The 16,597-nt window shown below is 51.3% G+C and overlaps 5 protein-coding genes across 5 annotated transcripts; 1 reads left to right on the top strand and 4 right to left on the bottom strand.

Moving 5' to 3' along the window:
* Window positions 1-310: 310 nt before the first annotated feature.
* Window positions 311-4,527, bottom strand: PV10_02192 (uncharacterized protein). Its single transcript, XM_016366481.1, has 4 exons — window positions 4,164-4,527; window positions 3,968-4,101; window positions 2,080-3,911; window positions 311-2,032 (listed from the first exon to the last, which is right to left on the bottom strand). Exons 1-4 carry the CDS (start codon window positions 4,225-4,227, stop codon window positions 712-714), a joined length of 3,351 nt encoding a protein of 1,116 aa, XP_016225999.1. The 5' UTR covers window positions 4,228-4,527; the 3' UTR covers window positions 311-711.
* Window positions 4,528-5,365: 838 nt separating this feature from the next.
* Window positions 5,366-8,864, bottom strand: PV10_02191 (uncharacterized protein). Its single transcript, XM_016366480.1, has one exon. The coding sequence runs from the start codon at window positions 8,730-8,732 to the stop codon at window positions 5,493-5,495; it is 3,240 nt and encodes a 1,079-aa protein (XP_016225998.1). The 5' UTR covers window positions 8,733-8,864; the 3' UTR covers window positions 5,366-5,492.
* A 114-nt stretch (window positions 8,865-8,978) lies between these two features.
* On the bottom strand, window positions 8,979-10,989 carry PV10_02190 (uncharacterized protein). Its single transcript, XM_016366479.1, has one exon. It carries the CDS (start codon window positions 10,771-10,773, stop codon window positions 9,079-9,081), a length of 1,695 nt encoding a protein of 564 aa, XP_016225997.1. The 5' UTR covers window positions 10,774-10,989; the 3' UTR covers window positions 8,979-9,078.
* On the bottom strand, window positions 10,974-13,030 carry PV10_02189 (methionine aminopeptidase, type I). Its single transcript, XM_016366478.1, has 4 exons — window positions 12,582-13,030; window positions 12,476-12,500; window positions 12,108-12,418; window positions 10,974-12,057 (listed from the first exon to the last, which is right to left on the bottom strand). Exons 1-4 carry the CDS (start codon window positions 12,720-12,722, stop codon window positions 11,392-11,394), a joined length of 1,143 nt encoding a protein of 380 aa, XP_016225996.1. The 5' UTR covers window positions 12,723-13,030; the 3' UTR covers window positions 10,974-11,391.
* A 1,719-nt stretch (window positions 13,031-14,749) lies between these two features.
* Window positions 14,750-16,508, top strand: PV10_02188 (uncharacterized protein). Its single transcript, XM_016366477.1, has 2 exons — window positions 14,750-15,880; window positions 15,932-16,508. The coding sequence occupies exons 1-2, from the start codon at window positions 14,925-14,927 to the stop codon at window positions 15,984-15,986; spliced, it is 1,011 nt and encodes a 336-aa protein (XP_016225995.1). The 5' UTR covers window positions 14,750-14,924; the 3' UTR covers window positions 15,987-16,508.
* Window positions 16,509-16,597: the final 89 nt, after the last annotated feature.

Genomic DNA, 16,597 nt, shown 5'->3' with positions numbered 1-16,597 from the left:
AAGTCAGGGGAAGTCGGGAATCAATCTTACATGCTGTTAGTGATCTCCAAGCTTGACCACTAAGAACGCGAGCAAGGCATGCTCTTTGGAGAGCGATTCATAACCGACCCCTTGACTAAATCGAAGGCTAGTAGTCAACGATGGCTACTCACCTTCTATAGGTACCATCGCCATTTACCCTGCATATGGAATACCCGCATCTATCCACCAATGGTGTTCTAAGACTAGGTATGAAAGATAGGTAACACGTGTAGATGCCCTGTATGTAGTGGAGTCAGATGCAAGTAATCTCTATAGTGTTTTATCTGATGGGTTCAAAGTCGAGGTCAATGCAATTCCATGCTCATTATTGATTAATCCAATTGCCCATCAAGGTTTGTAGACAGGTCATGTGGTCAGAGAACAAGAACCCAGTAATGCAGCATCAAAGATAGCGTCCCATATCCATGGTCATAAATCCTCCTGCACCATCGGCGCTCATCAAACAATGGCCCAAGCCTGTCCCACACGACAGCTTCCGTCGCAATCATTGACATCTCTTCACCACGTGCTGGTCACTCAAGCCACAGCTGCTCTTGGTCGTGGCCATGTGCCTTCTGTCGTCTCTAACATTACACCTTCACTCGTCGTAATACATCAGTCGTCATCCAATTCATCAAAATCACTTGAATCGCACAAAACTTCAAAATCCATCGTCCGTCGGTACCGATGCTATCGTTCTCCTAACCCACTAACCTTGGCAGAGAACCTTGACCCAGTACTACTGCGCTTTTGCAACTTGGTAGCCCCGTCTGACGACAACGAGGCTAGTGGCGGGGCTTTCGTGAGCATGGGCAGTGGCCCAAGCCGGTCTCCCAACATCCCTCCAGTTGAAACGCTCGACACGGCTCTTGATGTCCGCTGGTCAATGTACAGTTGTGCTGCTGGAGAGAGAGGAATCGGAGGGGGTTCCACCGGGATTTCGGCGCCGTTTTGCATCAGTAGCTCGGCAAGAGGAAAAGCTTTGACCGTCGACCCCGATGATGGCTGTCCTGTGTTGGAGTGAGACGAGGCTGGACGAGCGGGGTCTGCAGCGGCTAGAGCAAGGAATACAGCGTGGGTGTTCCGGGATCGATCGTGGGCATTGACATTGGCCTTTCTGGCGATGTTCTGAAGCACTCCTTGAATGTCGTGGCGCTTGATTGAGGTCAACATGGCATCCTCTGCTGTGCCATACTGACCGACCGGTTCCACATAAGCACGTTCGACGTATTTAGCAGTTATAAATCTCAGCCGTTGATCCCTTGTGGCCATGGGACCTGGCTTCAGCGATCGGTCAAGGAGGGCCTCCCAGATCATGTTGCTGATGCGATTGCCAATGGCCATTAGTAGCTCAACGATGTCATTGGTAAATGAGTGGACGTCCAGTGTCAACGATCGGATCTTGGATACGTGTGTGCCAAGCGAGCGGTGGATGCCACCACATTCAATGCACAAGATGATGCCCAGATTCAACGACACCCACTCAACCTTGGAGGTTGAACAACAGTCGGCGCAAAACTGGTTCCCTTGATCGACATTTCGGATCTGATCGAGAAGTTTGGACGGGTTTTCTTCGTAGCTATTGCTACTGGTACGAGTATAAGTCGGTCTTGCGCCGACCGTGATCCTTCGCGACACCCCTACAGAGTCAACCTTTTGTGCATAACCATGCGGGCCGGACTGTGACGCGCTTTTGCCGGTCAGGACGTGCCCATACTCGCGCCCATGTGTCTCTTTGCGTGGCTGCTGGGAGGACTGTGCACCAAGCTCCATCGCACTCTGCAAAGCATTGTTGATGGAGGTAATCCAATTGTTCATCTCATCCTCGGTCGTCGCTTGATAGACCCGTTTATATTGTGGAGTAATGACTTCGAAACAGAACCTTCGCTCAGCATCGCGGGCCATGCGTACAGAGGCCACGCGCAAATCAGTGGGCTCTCGATGCAGGTCTAATTTGTCTTTCCAGTTGCTATATTCAGAGAGCTTGCCCTGATCGAGGACGATCCAAAATCTATGCACATCAGCCGAGTCCAGTTTGTGTTTGCCAGTGCAACTTACTTATGCCAAGCCTGTTTATTGATACCCTTGGGGTCGATATGTGAGCCTGGTTTGCTGAGGGCCCACAACAGGCCCTCTTTGCGCATCTGTCCAGTTGAAGACTTGTCGCTGGTGGCCACGGAATTTTCATCTAGGTCGCGAATGCCTTTGAACTTGCTAGGAGTGATAGCCGAAGTTGGGTTGCCAGGTGAGCTTGGGAAGGTGTTGTTAAGGAGGCCGCCTTGTAGGGAGTTTGTTGTCGGAGACAAGGTCTTGGATGGCCCTTGTGCGAACTGAGAGCTTGTACTGTCAGCTCTGCTTAGGTCTGTGTCCGATGTGTATCCCGCGGAGCCGTTTTGCACCGGGGGTGCCTGATTTGGTTGGGCTCCGGCGGATTGTGGTCCGGCGTCAGTCTCAAGCGCCACGGGACCATTTTTCTCGAGATTTCTGCGTTTCTCTTCCCTCTCTGTTCGTTGAAGGTTATACTCTTTATCGGCGTTACCAACTTCCTTGACCAGTGCGTCCAAACGTGGAGTGTAGGTATCCACCCTCTTCGAAGCGGACAGGAATGATTTGGTATGACTTTCGGCATATTTTGTTAGCTGGGACAACAGTTCTTGCTCCTTGCGGCCACCGTGAAGGTCCTGCATGAAGGTCGAGTAATCAAATCGCTTGAGCTCAAAATTCTTCTTTTTGTTCTGGTATTTTGAGTCGCTTTCTGCGCGCTTTTTATCCTTTAGGGAGTCCTGACGTTGGCCAAGATACCTGCTAACATAAGCATAGTAGTCTCTACTTTCGTCCTCGAAGTCTTTCTTCTTGGCCTCGGCTTGTTTAATGTCTAGATTGTAGAGCTTGGAAATGGGGTCGATAATCTGCTTTTGCAACAAGACGCCAGTTTCTTTTTCGTACTTGAGTATCCTTTGAGCGATGTTGGTAAAGTAATGATCGATTGCAGGTTGGAATGCAGAGGCGTTTGAGCTGGAAGCCTCTTGGAGAGCGAGGTGAAAGGCGGACATGGCAGAGTTGTATTCGACCTGGGCTTGCTGGGCGGCCTCGGCCTTTTTGAGGACCTTTTTAATCTGAACTCGCATGGCCCCGGTTTTCTGCTCGAGGGCTTTCATCGTGGCTCTGAAGACAGGACCGTCTTCGACAGCGCTAACATCTTCGCCGGGACGGTTGCAGTGAACGTCAATGACCGGCAGGATCTGAGCAGGGTCAACAACTGTGGGAGCGGTGGAATTGTAGTCGCTAGTGGAGATATGGGGAGAGGCGGGAGCGGCCAAATCGGTCTGCGGGCCCTCAGAATCACTGACGGTGGATTGATAGGACTGCGAGGAGGGCATCCGGCCTCTTTGATTTGGGACCAAAAGTTCGAAGCCGGGAGATGCGAGTGGGGTGGTGACAAGAGGAATGTTGTTGTGAACCCAAAATGAGAAAGATGCCAGAGTATTCAATCTGTGAGCCCTAGAATCGTACTCGAGAAAGCTGCAAGTATTCCGCCAACCTCCACCCTTGTCTTCCATTGCTTTTGGGGGTTTCCATCTCCAGCTCCACTCGTAAGTGATGGCGGGATTGCCATTAGTCTGGAAGTCGCCGATAAATTGTACATTTGAATTTTTATGGAGATTAGGGTCGGCGTGGAATTCACGTGTGATTAAGGTATCCAATTCTTTGGTGTTGTGCGCATAGGCAAAAGTCAGACCGGAGATGTTGGTATCGGCGGCAGGGGTAGCAGTAGAGGGAGTGGAGGGCGGAAGGCCGGGAGTCTGGCGAGTGGCAAAGGTAAAACGAAGGTCAAGTTCATCCTCGAGGTCCAGCCTGGGGATGAAGGAAAGGGAGGCGGACTCTGGATCCTGGGCGAGTAATCGGTCAGCAGGCGGGCGCGGATGGTTCCTAGGCGCAGACTCACCTGAATATACGAAACCGGCCTGTAGTCTTGAGAGTCCGGTTTGGCGAGAATGCGCGAGGCAGGATAGGAGTTAGGAGTGGCGGTCAAAAGGACCTTTCTACGGGCGTTGGTCACCGTGATGGATTGGATGGAGACTAGATGTCGAGGGTCAGCGGAGGGAGGCTTGGACCTGTGTTCCAGGGCGGGCGACACATACAGCGCGATTGATCCTTGAGGTATAAAACGGAGCCATCCTCGAGTCTGCTTCCTATATTGCCCATTGTTGAAAAGGAAGGCCTGACGTTCAGGCCAAGGGGTTGCGGGGCGCCAGGGTGGGCGGAGGGAGGGGAGTTGGACCAGGAGGGGCGAGAAAAAGGGCGCAATGACCGAGGCGGAGGAGGAAGAGAACGTTAGATTGATGGTGGAGGGAGAGGCGGAGGAGGAGATGAGAGCAAGTCAGGAGAGTGAAAGAGAAAATAGCTAACAATGTACAGTGGAATATTACAAAGTGCTGGTGCTGGGGGTTATTGTGGTAGCGGGTGTAGTGCAAGTTGTGTAGTTGGCGGAGGAGGATGTTGGTTGGTGACAAAGAGCCAACGAGGATGTGGCAGGAGGCAAGCACCCGCCTCCAGATGGAGAAGAGTCGGAGGAAGGAGCCCCCAGCAGCCCAAGAAGCCCAAGAAGCCCAAGAAGCCTTTAGGCCGCCTAATAATTTGTTACTCTAGGCAGGCAGATTGGTTGGTGGGCTACCTAGTAGGATTGGGTTGGTTAGGGCAAGTTTTCCGAGATTGGTTGGAGGTGCTGGTGGAGGGATTCAAGAAGGAGCCACTGACAATTGGCGCTTTCCCAAGTCTGGTGGTCACAACAGAAGAAAGAAGCAAGGCAGACAGGCACCGTGGCTCTTTTTGGCCGCCTTGGGAGATTCATGTGCTTGTTACGAGAATCTCAAGATTGGGTACTGAGAGACTGGTTGAAAATAAACCTATGATCCTTGAAAGGCAGGGCAGAATTTCAACATGTTTGCCTGTTGCAAGGCTGGGTTATGAAGCCTACCTGCATAGACTGCCACGCTACGAGCACGAGTACGCGATTGCCTCTACAGTAGTAGTTTGTTCGCTCCTTCCTCTACCATCATATCGTCCCTCTGCCAAGCCCCTCCATTTGTCAGCTTTACTATCCTTACAACAAATCTCATTCACAGGAAGCCACCAAGTATATCATATCTTGGCTCAAAAACATGTGGGTTGCGCAATCAGACCACGGAAAACGCTGATATACATCTGCCTACCCATTCCTAACAAGAATGCATGGATGCCTGAATGTGGTCGATCAACCCTCTTCTTGACTTCAGGCTTGCCGTTTGCATCCTTACAAAGACTCACCCCTGACTCTTCGGACAAAAGCAATGATATGATGCATTGCATAATTACATAGATAAGTATTTGCTCGGGCATGGGTATCAATTTTCTTCTGGGATATTCATCACTTCGTAAAGCCTTGGCCTCTGTCAATGCTGTATCGCCCTGCTTCTTGTTCCCGACCCGTCTCAAAAGTTCGCCATCTCCAACCACGTGCCAATGAATCCCAGTCGTCCAAGTTCAGTGCTGCTTTCCCAGATATGTGAAGGGTCGCCGTCCTTGCTTGCAGGTGGCAAGACATCGTCCTCTGCCACCATCTTGGCGCGGAATTCCTGCAGGTCAAGCCTCCCGTACCCTCCTCTCTTCTGACACTCTTCTTCGACCGCATCCATCAAGGTCCATTGCGTAAACAGCTCTCTGGCCGCCTCTGGATCACCATCAAATGGTCCTAGCGGTTTCGCCAGAGGTGCTGTAGAGTTGCTCCCGGTACCATTGTTGGATTCGACTATGGCATCATCGCCTTCATTGGGTCGATGTTGCGGCAGAGTGGGATCCTGGTAGAACGCAACGGATTCTGCCTTGTCTCCCAGCAACGGGTTCTGGTTTTGCGAATCATCCTTCCCACTTGTCCTCTGACCTCCAAACATCAGTTCAATATGATCATCCATGTCCGCCGCGTCCACAAGGGGCGCGACGGCATCGCTATTGGAATCTTGCGCCGCCCCCTCTGGAGCATTTGTTTCATCAATCTCCTCAATCTCCACAGCCGTCACGTATTCGACCTCGACCTGGCTGCTGGATCCAGTCAATGCTTCTTCTGTCAGTTGCTTGTCTGCTCCCATAGAAGTCTCCTCTTTCTCCGCATCGGTCTGTTCCAGGGCTTGTCGGTATTTTTCCATCTCCGCACGATGTCGATGTCGTTCCTCTCGAGTTCGGCAGGCCATCATCCATTCATCCTCTTTTGATTTGAATAGGTAATCCAGCAATTCATTGAAACCTTGCTGAACCGCTTGGTAAAGGATGTCTTTTCCAAGATCTGCTTCAGCCTGGCCCAACTCAAGTCCACCCCAGCGTTCGTTGACAGGCACGCTACGCGATGAGGCGTTCGATCGCGTCTCGTAGTCTGTATCTATCGCACTGTCGTCGAAGCGCACTTTGGAAGACGACCGCGACTGCATAGATCTTCGTCTTGGACTGCCTTTGGCGGGTAGGCTGGGCTTTGGAGACGACGGACCACCCACCTCGTCATCAGAGCTGTCAGGCTCAGCATATCCAGCAGGCTTGGTCATGCCTTCTTCCTCATCGAGATAGAATGCCCTCCTCTCCCATCTTTCTACCAATGCATGCTCACGGGTTGCTGCATCCTCCGCGTCAAATTCTGCGTCAAGCCGTCGAGCCTGTGCATAGAGCACCCTCGAACGGTCTACCGAGTCCGTGATATCTTCCAATGCAACTTGCTGCCCAAGGGCATGGATGACGTCTTCGGGCTCTGGTAGTTCCGCAGGAGGCCAGCCATACATCTGCGTGGGTTGGACCGGCTCATTCGCCTCCGACTCACTCCCCGAGTCTCGCTCCTCGAAACCTGCTTGCATCTGACTGGTGCTGGGAGCGTGAAACAGCGGCTCGTCTTCGGGGTCTGATGCACGATATGAGCGGAGGGATGAATTTCTCGTCCGGTCTCTCAACGCAGCATTTCCAATCGCTCTTTCTCGGTTACCGTGCATTTCTGAGTCGGGTAACAAGACTCCACTGGCGGCCCCGTCCGAGATGACGAGATCACCGTTTGGACGACGTTGCTTCCCTTGTCCGCCCCTCGACTCATGCCCAGACAACATACCGCCTCCAAAAACGGCGCTGATAGGCTGACTCCCTTGCACCACCTCCTGGATTTCTTCTTCCACATAGCCAAAGTCTTCTTGGTTATTGACCATCTCGCGGCTGAGCTCCTTGGTCAACGCATAGTACGCTCTAAACATGCGCAGGAAATCCTTGCGATCGACATAGCCATCGGCATCCAAGTCATAGCCATTGAAGATGCGTTCCAATCTGGCTAAGCGTGTCCTGTCTTGGAGGAGGTCAAACCCACGAATAAACTCTTCAAAGCCAATGAGGCCATCCCCGTTGGAGTCGTAAAAAGCAAATATCCGATCGTAGATCAGATTCGCAGGGGATGGTCGGTCCATGGTGGTTGGAATGAAATAGGCGTCAAATGCTTTGCGGTCAATGGCCAGGCAGATTTTGGTGGGATCTTCGGCCCAGTATGTGCCGGCAAGACATTTGAACTGGTCGTAGAGGGCAGCCAGCTCCATACGATCCATGCCGGTCTCTTCTAGCAACGGTTTCGATACTTGGTCCGATAGGGTTCCCATGAAGCGATTCGGCTTCCCCGGATACCATGGTTTGGCGACTTGCTTAATGTGCCCTCTGGATGGTGCGGGAATTCGGATCTTGTAGAAAACGTGACTCTTAATGTGGGGGCTACCAGCCTCACAGCTCTCGCAGAGGTCAAAGTCGAAGCAGTTGGCGCAGTGATAGCGAATGCCCTGGATCGGCTGCACTCCACAATTGTTACACTCAACTCCACGATGTATGTAGCCTTGTCTTCGGGCCTGATCGGCGGCGATGTGATAGAGGAGGTCTAGCATGTTCTGACCCCCACCCGGCTCGTCATCGTCCTCATGCAATGACGGCATCTCACTGTCGGCATCACCATCGTCATCGTCTCGACGACGATCGGCCAAGGCGTGAAGTGCCTCTCGGGGATCCAACTCATCGGCGCCACCATCGGCTTGGGCTGTTTGAACGACCGGGGCCCAGGTCGCATCGAAAAGGACGTGTCCATGGTCGTGGGCCCTGACAGCCTGGAAGACCACTTCTTCAATCACGCCTGCTAGAACCATAGCCCTAGCAAGGTCGTGCACATCGTCCCCAATGATGAAACCTTCTGGATATCTGACGTCCAAGAACCTCTGAACAAACATCCCATGGATATGCAGTCGGAGGCTTTCTCTTAGTCGTGGCGTCCAGGCATCAGGGGCCTGTTGTATCAACAAGTCATAGATGGACTGCAAGTTATTGGGCCTCAGTCGTAGATCGGCGTTCTGCAAATTCTGCTCAATGATTGGGCTGAAGAAGGTATTGACATAGTCTCCAAAGCCAGGTTCATTCTCGTTGCGCATGTCCAACTCCTCCAGCGCGGCTTGAAGAGGGTTATAATCTGCAGGGAAGTTTCGACCAAAGCCTGGTCGCCAACGTCCACGAGCTCTGGGCCTTCGGACGGCATTGCTGCGGTGGAGGCTTCTGGATGCGGAGGTTGTCGAGTGGGACTTGGTGGAGGCATAATGGACGACGGTATAGTAGGAGAGGGTCAGGGTCACTGCGCCAGCGAGAGCGAACAGCAGTGGTCGTCGGTAGGACTGCTCAGCCATGACAGCCACATGTTGCGCAGGAGGATGCGACTTGTAGGCTGTAGATGGTGTATATGTGTGAGGGTTTGAGTAGATGTTTCTGTCGACCTGTCAGATTTATGATCAAGACGCAAGACATGTCAAGTCAGGTGTGTTGCAATTGATGAATAAATTGAATGCGTCGTTGAAGTGAGATGGAAATTGATGGAGTGTCTCCAACTTCCGGCAAATCTTCGGCCAGAATTTCCACAGGCAACAGACTAAAAGTACCACATGTCGATGTTATTTTATTTTATACAGATGTAAGACCCTTTCTTCATTGTGATACATGTCCTACATATCCCGGAACACACAGCTGTATCACCCTTTATTTACTCAATCGTCTCTCCCGGATGAAAAGACTGGAAATAGTCGCACCAAGGGCAATCGCCAACATGAATCCATAGCCACAAGTTACGGCATCCCCATACGCCAGCCTGACAATTTTCTGGACACTTGGTTGCAGCTTCTTGAGATAATCAAGACTTCGTCTCACCCCTCGTTCAATCTGCGCTGCATCCTTGCCACTTCCCAGCTCTCGCGCCAATGTATCCCTCAGCCTCTGCTGGATGACGGTTGATGATAGCGAGATGCCGATGACAGATCCAAGGGAGCGGAAGAGATATGAACAGGCAGTCGCCACAGCTTGATCGTCCGGGCTGGCGTTGGAAATGATGGCAATAAGGCTCGATGTCACACCGATTCCGTTGCCAAAGCCGCAACACATGGTCCCAATGGTGATGGCAAGCGTGCTATTCTGGATCAAGCCGGAGAAGAGAAAGACCAGTAACATGCCCACTGCCAGGAGTGTGTAGGCTGAGACGGTAAGCCAATAGTACTTCCCGGTCTTGCGCATCCATATCCCACCGAAAAGAGACCCTGAGACTCCGCAGGTGATAGCAGGGAGTAGTCGGACCGCCGCCCCGGTCGCGCTGTAGCCATCGACTGCTTGGTAGAACAATGGGAGGTAATACAAAACAGCAAGCCAGCCGCCAAAGCTAAAGAAGTTGCACAAATAACAGGGAAATAGCGTTCGGTGGAAAATGATGTGGCCTGGTGCAAATGGCTCGGCGGCCACATGTCGCTCCACAACAATGAAAAGGAAAAAAAGGAAGATGGATATGATAAGTGGGCCATAACTGATGGCATGGCTCCATGAGGTATTACTACCTCGATCCATACCGAAAATCAGGGTGAAGACAGCCGCCACTAGAACAAGAGCGCCGACAAAATCAACCCGACGGAGTTTCTGCCGCCAGTGATCGGTATCAGCTTGGGGCAGCTGCAAAACCAGACCAACAGCAAGGAATGCGATCGCACAGAGAGGTGCTTGCGCCAAAAAGGACCATCGCCAGCCGATTGTGTCTGCTAGAAGCCCACCAAGAGGCGCTCCGGAGCCCGCACCTGCGGCATAGATGATATTGATAAGACCCTGCCAGACACCTCGATCCTTAAGAGGGATGATGTCGCTGAACATGATGCTGACCACTGTTGTCATTCCTCCTCCACCTATCCCCTGAAAAACACGAGCAGCAATGAGCTGGTTGATGCTCTGTGAGAGTCCGCAGAAGAGACAGCCGAGGCCGAAGATTGCGTAGGCATAGAGAAGACAGGCTTTCCTTCCAAAGATGTCACTGAGCTTGCCGTAGAGCGGCTGGAACGAGGTCAGGGTAAGGAAATAGGATGTCGCAATCCAACTCGTGAGGTTTAGAGCGTCTAATTCGGACCCAATTCGTCCATAGCTAGACACGATAATGGTCTGGTCGGCCGCCGAGAGGAAAACGCCTATCGATACAGCTGGTACGATGTACTTGAGTTGCTTCTGGACTTCAGCATTGCCCTGGTATTGTGCAGCCCGGTTGGAGTCAACGGACTGAGTGCGTGTAAGGTCATTGCTCTCAACATCTCTCGCTTCTTCCGGTGTGGCGGTGATGTTACCTTGGACGCTCGAGGAATCTGGGGATGGCCGACTGTTTGACCCTAGCAAAGGTGCTGTTTCCGATGATGCATCATCGACCGTCATTATGAGGAAAGCAGCAGTATCATGTGTCTTAATTGAAGGAGAACAGATAGGCAGTTTTTGAGTCCCAGAGCAGGGTGTCAAGTTGGTGTGATCATTGAGTGGTAAACAGAGAACTGAAGTGAGTCACGACGTTGGTTTGACAAAGAGTTGTAGTCATTCCCACCAACAGTCAACGGATCACGTGACGTACATACACACGAGATCGACGTCAGCTTATCTTACGGCAGGAAGCAAGTTGAATGACGATACAGATTCAGTGACAGGATGACAGATGACATCAATGCAATAGGACCTGTCAGCGTCCATCACAACATCGTCATTTGCAAAAGGCAGTCATTTTTGAGGATGATGCCAAAGGATAGTATTGATCGGGGCCTGTCTTGCGCAGTCATCCTACATACATTGTAATGGATGTTACATGGCTGACATTCTGTGCAAAACCTGCCCTTTGTCGCGTCCATGGTCTTGCTGAATACCTTAGGATTTCCACTTCCGACCATACTTGGTGATCACTAGATCTAACATGAATGCTGTCTCCCAAGGCTATGGTGAATGTGGGGTACTCTTGATAACCCCCTGATTGTGGTCTTTGGCTTGAGGATAGATACACTCCATATGTCACACCTTTGTCTCACCATTTGTCGCAGGGGGAGGGAATTCGATTGGTTCACCAGGCGAGTCGGGTAACCTTGCAGTCAGCACCTCGACTCCAGTTTCGGTGACGAGTAATGTATGCTCAAATTGGGCTGAACGACGGCCGTCTGCTGTCACCGCGGTCCAATCATCGGGCCACGTCTCGTCTCGATATGTGCCTAGACAGATCATGGGTTCGATTGTGAAAGTCATGCCGGCTTTGCATCTCCCCACGGCTTTGTTCTTGGCATAGTGAGGGACGTTCGGGGCACAGTGGAATAGCGAATTGACGCCATGGCCACAGTATGTTTTGACAACCCCGAGATTTTGTGTTTTTGCGTGTTTCTCAATTATGTCGCCAAAGTCTCCAATCTTAACTCCTGGTTTCACATGATCGATAGATTTCTGCAGGCATTGACGGGTGGTCTCGATCAAGCGAACGTTGTCCGGATCTGCTCGGGCCTTGTCACCAATGTAGTACGTTTCATTGAGGTCGCCATGGTACCCCTCGTGGTAGAGTGACACATCGATGTTGAGAATGTCACCATCTTGCAGAACCCTCTGATCGGGAATGCCATGGCAGATGACTTCATTCACCGAGGTACACACGGACTTGGGGAAATGGTTATAGTTCAACGGTGAAGGGTAAGCCTAGTGCTCTCGTCAGCGAATGCCACAATGGAAAAAGCAAGCCTACGCACTTTTCTCTCGATACACGCATTGTGGACGATCTCATCAATATAGTCGGTGGTGACACCGGGTTTGGCGGCAGCTGCGGCGATATCGAGGACTTCGCGTGATAACCGACAGACTTTGCGCATACCCGCGATGCCTTTCTCGTCGAGAATTTGGACATTGTTCTTTCTCACGTAGGGGTATCTAGGGATGCCGTCTTGCGACCATTCAGGGTGGGGTATTGACTTGGGCACTTCGCGTTTGAGTGAAAGAGGATATACAGGACGGAGGGGGCCGGTAAATCGGTAGGTGGGAAACGGGTTGTAGTGGCCGCTCTCTGGATCAACTTTAGAAATGACGCTCGGAGGGAAGAAATTGCGAAGAGGGTTCGTACTTTTGTGGAGGGTTTTGTGCTCAGCCTAAATTGACATTCGTCAGCGTGGTCCTCTCAGGATTGGAAGACCAGTCTTGGTCTTACAAAGAACTCAGGGTCAGCCTACCCAACTTCGTTTGAAGCAATCCTGCGAACAGAAGAAACTCTCGACTCCCATTTCTTTACACTTGGGGCATTGCAAGGTCGAGGCATCGTTCTCACAATTGAGGCCGGGGCATTTCCGGGGTTGTGCCGCCTCTTGATCCATTGTCGGAATCTCGAAGAGGACCACGAGGGATTTGGACTACGGCGAGAGGGAAGGTTTTCGCTACGTGGGTGTTTCGAAGCAGGAGCTGTTGTGGCGCGATGGTGCGAGGCGTTGCGGTAGATGAATGAGCCTGGACAGGCGTGTAACACAAAATAATTGCCAGAGGCAATTATAAAGCAGGAAGACCTGTCAAAGTATAGAGACCTCTGTAGTCGGTAGAAAGATCTGCAAGAGAATATACAGTAACGAAGGAATAGGAACTGCACGGTCTCAAAGACTGGCGGGGAAACAAATTGGGTCCGTCTTTGCGGCTTTCTGCGTGAGTCGGTCGATAAATTAAAGTGGGCAGACATCGAAAACTAGGCGACAATCTTTGCATGACTAAGCTGTTCGCAAGGCTGAGTGGACTGGGGGATGGAGGAAGGTGCACAACACAAGGCTGAACTTGAACTGTTCTCACCCCTGATCATCTACACAATCTCCGCAGCAAGTCAAGATATGGATATACATGTAGATGTGTGAGTTTTTATTTGCCGTCAGTATTTACAGGATGCCTCCACCCCAGGATCAATTGTCTAGAGGCCACAGCCGAGGCTGCTCCACCTCTGATCAACGTTGCATAGATGGACCGTATTAGAAGCTTGGTGCCTGTTGCTCGAGCTATCATTGTATATCAATACTGAAGGCAACACCAGAGACTTGGTCCCTTCAATTCCAAACACCGTGCTGCATAGCATCTTGAAGAATGGCCCAGCAAAATTGTCACATCGAGTAAAATAGGGTAATCATGGTCACCTCCATGGCTTCCTACCCGGCTCAGGCTTGGCTAAAATGCCACTGGAATACAGCGATAGCCAGATGGCAATCAGTGGCTGTTATAGAGGGTTTTGCAGAACTGGATACCTCTGCAGAAACGCTTCGATCCTTGTCCGGGAGAGGTCAGCACAGTGTGGAAACCCCAAGCGTTTGGTCCTGCGAAGTCTGATGGGGCCGAGACTCGTATTTGAAGAGGTGTATTGACGTCCAAGATGAAGGGGGTAAATTGCATCTTTTATCAGTGGTGGCGCTGGCTCCGTCAAGCGGGTTCGATTTTGCCACCTAGAACGGTCAGTGTCAACTGGATAGAAGGGTTCGCACACATACGCCTTCCCTGTAGACGAGCAGTTGTCATTGAAATAAGTTGTGCGTGTGTCATTGAGTTGCGAGAGACCATCAACCTCCTGCCCCTGGTGTGGATGATATAGGTAGGGTGGCTTTGTACGCTGAGTGGATTGAATTACAAGGATAAATCCCCATAGTCGGACACTCATGTCGTCGCTGTCTCGGGCTTTTCTCCCTGTTTCCATTCAAATTCTGTTGCTTGGGTTAATTGCTAGAGTTCAGCGCAGTTGAATAGGTGCCACGTACTTTGACGACACATAGGACATAGACCCTTTGAGGATTCTTGATGGATCCAAGTGAGAAGGCAGTGCTATACACATTGGTCAGCTGGATGTTTCAAGACTCGACGGCAGGCAACATACCATGTGAAAAGAATGACCGCATTTTCCCATTAGAAGAGTACAGTCATCTCCAGGGAATTTGCAAGTCGGACAAGTCCCATCAAACTGGACGCGACAGATTCCACAGACTTCATCCTCGGGCATGTCCCAACGCCAAGTGGCCACAGCGTGCCACTCCTTGATTCTGACTTTCATCGCAGGAGGATCGTTGCTGATTGACGGGCTCGGATGGTTGAAAAAGGATTTTAGCAGGAGACAACCCTATACGGGCTCGACGTTTTGATGAATTTGAGGACGATCAGGAGTTGTCGATCATAAGTGTCAATGTGGATGGTTGAAGGGTTGGTTGACGCGGTTGACACGCCTCCACGCCCATCATGGGAATGACGCGCAGGTCACCGATGATCTGCCGTAGAAACCCCACTACGTCAGAGCAACCAAAATGTTCGAGTTGCAAGTCCAAGCAAAGCACGCAAAGTTGCAAAAGCTCTAAGCTCCATCCAGGTTGAAGATAGCAGAACAGCCGATCACTCACTCCCTTTTACTTTTCCTCCACTCCGAACATGTGCATGCTGCACGCTTAGCTTCTGTTCCATGTATTAGCACATCCAACAGCATGGGAACTGCTGCAATCTTTCTCTAATACTTTTCACAGTGTACATCACGGCCTATCGCCCATTCTCGGATCGTATCGATCACCATGGCAGCAACAGCCCTGCGCTTCGGCCCAGGGATTCGTCTGTTGAGTCACCAATTGCCTAGGCCCTTCTCCTTTCAGCGTTTTGCATTCTCATCCTACGTCGTAACACCCAAAGAACTCAAAGAGGCTCTCGATAAGAACGCACCTACGACCATCTCCACCGCACCCAGGACGATACCCTTATCTGCCGCATGGTTCATGCCTAACGATCCGGAGAAGAGAACAGGCCTCGAGTCTTTTAAGAAGCAAAGAATCCCTACCTCCCGATTCTTCGATATTGACGCCATCAAAGATCCAGAGTCAGAATATCCACACATGCTACCTACCTGCGATGCCTTTGCAGATGCCATGTCACACCTAGGCATCCGGAGAGACGATGAAGTGGTTGTCTACGATACAGCGGAACTGGGCATCTTTTCAGCACCTAGGGTTGCTTGGACACTCCGGGTCTACGGCCATCCTAAGGTGCACCTTCTCAATAACTTCCGTATCTGGGTGAACGAGGGCTATCCAGTCGAAAGCGGTCCACCTGATGTACCCAACCTGTCCAAATACCCCGTCCCAAGCTACAATACAGACATGGTGGTGAAATTTGCCGAAATGAAGACCATTGGTTATGACCATGGGAAAGAAGGCGCCGAAGACATCCAGATTCTCGACGCTCGCTCAAAAGGACGATGGGATGGCGTTGACCCAGAACCTCGACCTGGCTTGAGCTCAGGACATATGCCTGGCTCGACCAGCTTGCCGTTCCAGGAATTGCTCGATCCTGAGACCAAAGCATTTCTGCCTCCGGAGCAGCTGAGACAAGTTTTCGAAGCAAAGGGTCTCGATCCCAAGAAGCCTTTCATCACATCCTGTGGCACTGGGGTGACAGCCGCTATCATCGAGACTGCTTTGAAAGAAGCACAGTTCGGATCCGATGAGGATCGCCGGCTTTATGACGGAAGCTGGACGTAAGTACCACTTGTGACTATCCCAGTGGGAATTTTGCTGACAAATTTTAGCGAATGGGCCTCTCGAGTCTCTCCCACCAGCGGACTTATCAAGAAAAGTAAATAAAGGACAGCCGTCGAAGCAATCATCTGGAAGCAATATGACGGCCAAGTATGGCCATCCCAGCTACCTATCGCCAGGAATCCCTTATGCGGCTTTGCACATACCAAGGTCGCGTACTTGGTCTTGTGATCCCTCCTTCAGGAGGTTTCACTCGGACTCGCGGCCATCATCGTCGGCCATCAAAGTTACAGTGCCTTGTAGTGGAGATGTCTTTGATGTCATCTTTTCACGTCGGGGGACACGCGAGGCCCCTGCACAAACACCTGTGTTCAGGTCCAACGGATCTATCTTGCCGGTTCTCATTGGCGTTTCATTCGACTCTTGATCTTAGCGCCGGCGTATGGCAACGCAGTTATGTCATGGAATGTTAGAATGCCAACCCAAATTTTGCGATGGGGGTAAATTGATTCTTCCTATATACGTCACCTGAATCGCCCTTCGTATCTGAGAGTTGCTGTCATAATGACCCTGCAATATAACAAGCCACGCCCCGATAGATATAGTCCATGAATGACAAAAGTTCGCCCCTTATTTTCTTGTCCAGTCACGTGCCGACGCGTCGAATGAATCCCATATTGCCTGAACCACGCTAAATCACGTGCGCGGCGGGTTGA

Source organism: Exophiala mesophila (genome assembly GCF_000836275.1).
Source record: "Exophiala mesophila strain CBS 40295 unplaced genomic scaffold supercont1.2, whole genome shotgun sequence".
Taxonomy (NCBI): Eukaryota; Fungi; Ascomycota; class Eurotiomycetes; order Chaetothyriales; family Herpotrichiellaceae; genus Exophiala; species Exophiala mesophila.
This window is presented reverse-complemented; position numbering and strand designations above follow the sequence as displayed.

What these genes read in the sequence shown, in the direction of transcription:
- PV10_02191 (XM_016366480.1), bottom strand. Translation starts at nt 8,732, where the DNA reads ATGGCTGAGCAGTCCTACCGACGACCACTGCTGTTCGCTCTCGCTGGC.
- PV10_02192 (XM_016366481.1), bottom strand. Translation starts at nt 4,227, where the DNA reads ATGGGCAATATAGGAAGCAGACTCGAGGATGGCTCCGTTTTATACCTC. An exon ending in GGCCGGTTTCGTATATTCAG is followed by an intron (nt 3,912 to 3,967) that starts GTGAGTCTGCGC and finishes TTACTCGCCCAG; the next exon opens with GATCCAGAGTCCGCCTCCCT. An exon ending in AATAAACAGGCTTGGCATAA is followed by an intron (nt 2,033 to 2,079) that starts GTAAGTTGCACT and finishes TGATGTGCATAG; the next exon opens with ATTTTGGATCGTCCTCGATC.
- PV10_02188 (XM_016366477.1), top strand. Translation starts at nt 14,925, where the DNA reads ATGGCAGCAACAGCCCTGCGCTTCGGCCCAGGGATTCGTCTGTTGAGT. An exon ending in CTTTATGACGGAAGCTGGAC is followed by an intron (nt 15,881 to 15,931) that starts GTAAGTACCACT and finishes GACAAATTTTAG; the next exon opens with CGAATGGGCCTCTCGAGTCT.
- PV10_02189 (XM_016366478.1), bottom strand. Translation starts at nt 12,722, where the DNA reads ATGGATCAAGAGGCGGCACAACCCCGGAAATGCCCCGGCCTCAATTGT. An exon ending in ATTGCTTCAAACGAAGTTGG is followed by an intron (nt 12,501 to 12,581) that starts GTAGGCTGACCC and finishes ATGTCAATTTAG; the next exon opens with GCTGAGCACAAAACCCTCCA. An exon ending in ATGCGTGTATCGAGAGAAAA is followed by an intron (nt 12,058 to 12,107) that starts GTGCGTAGGCTT and finishes CGAGAGCACTAG; the next exon opens with GCTTACCCTTCACCGTTGAA.
- PV10_02190 (XM_016366479.1), bottom strand. Translation starts at nt 10,773, where the DNA reads ATGACGGTCGATGATGCATCATCGGAAACAGCACCTTTGCTAGGGTCA.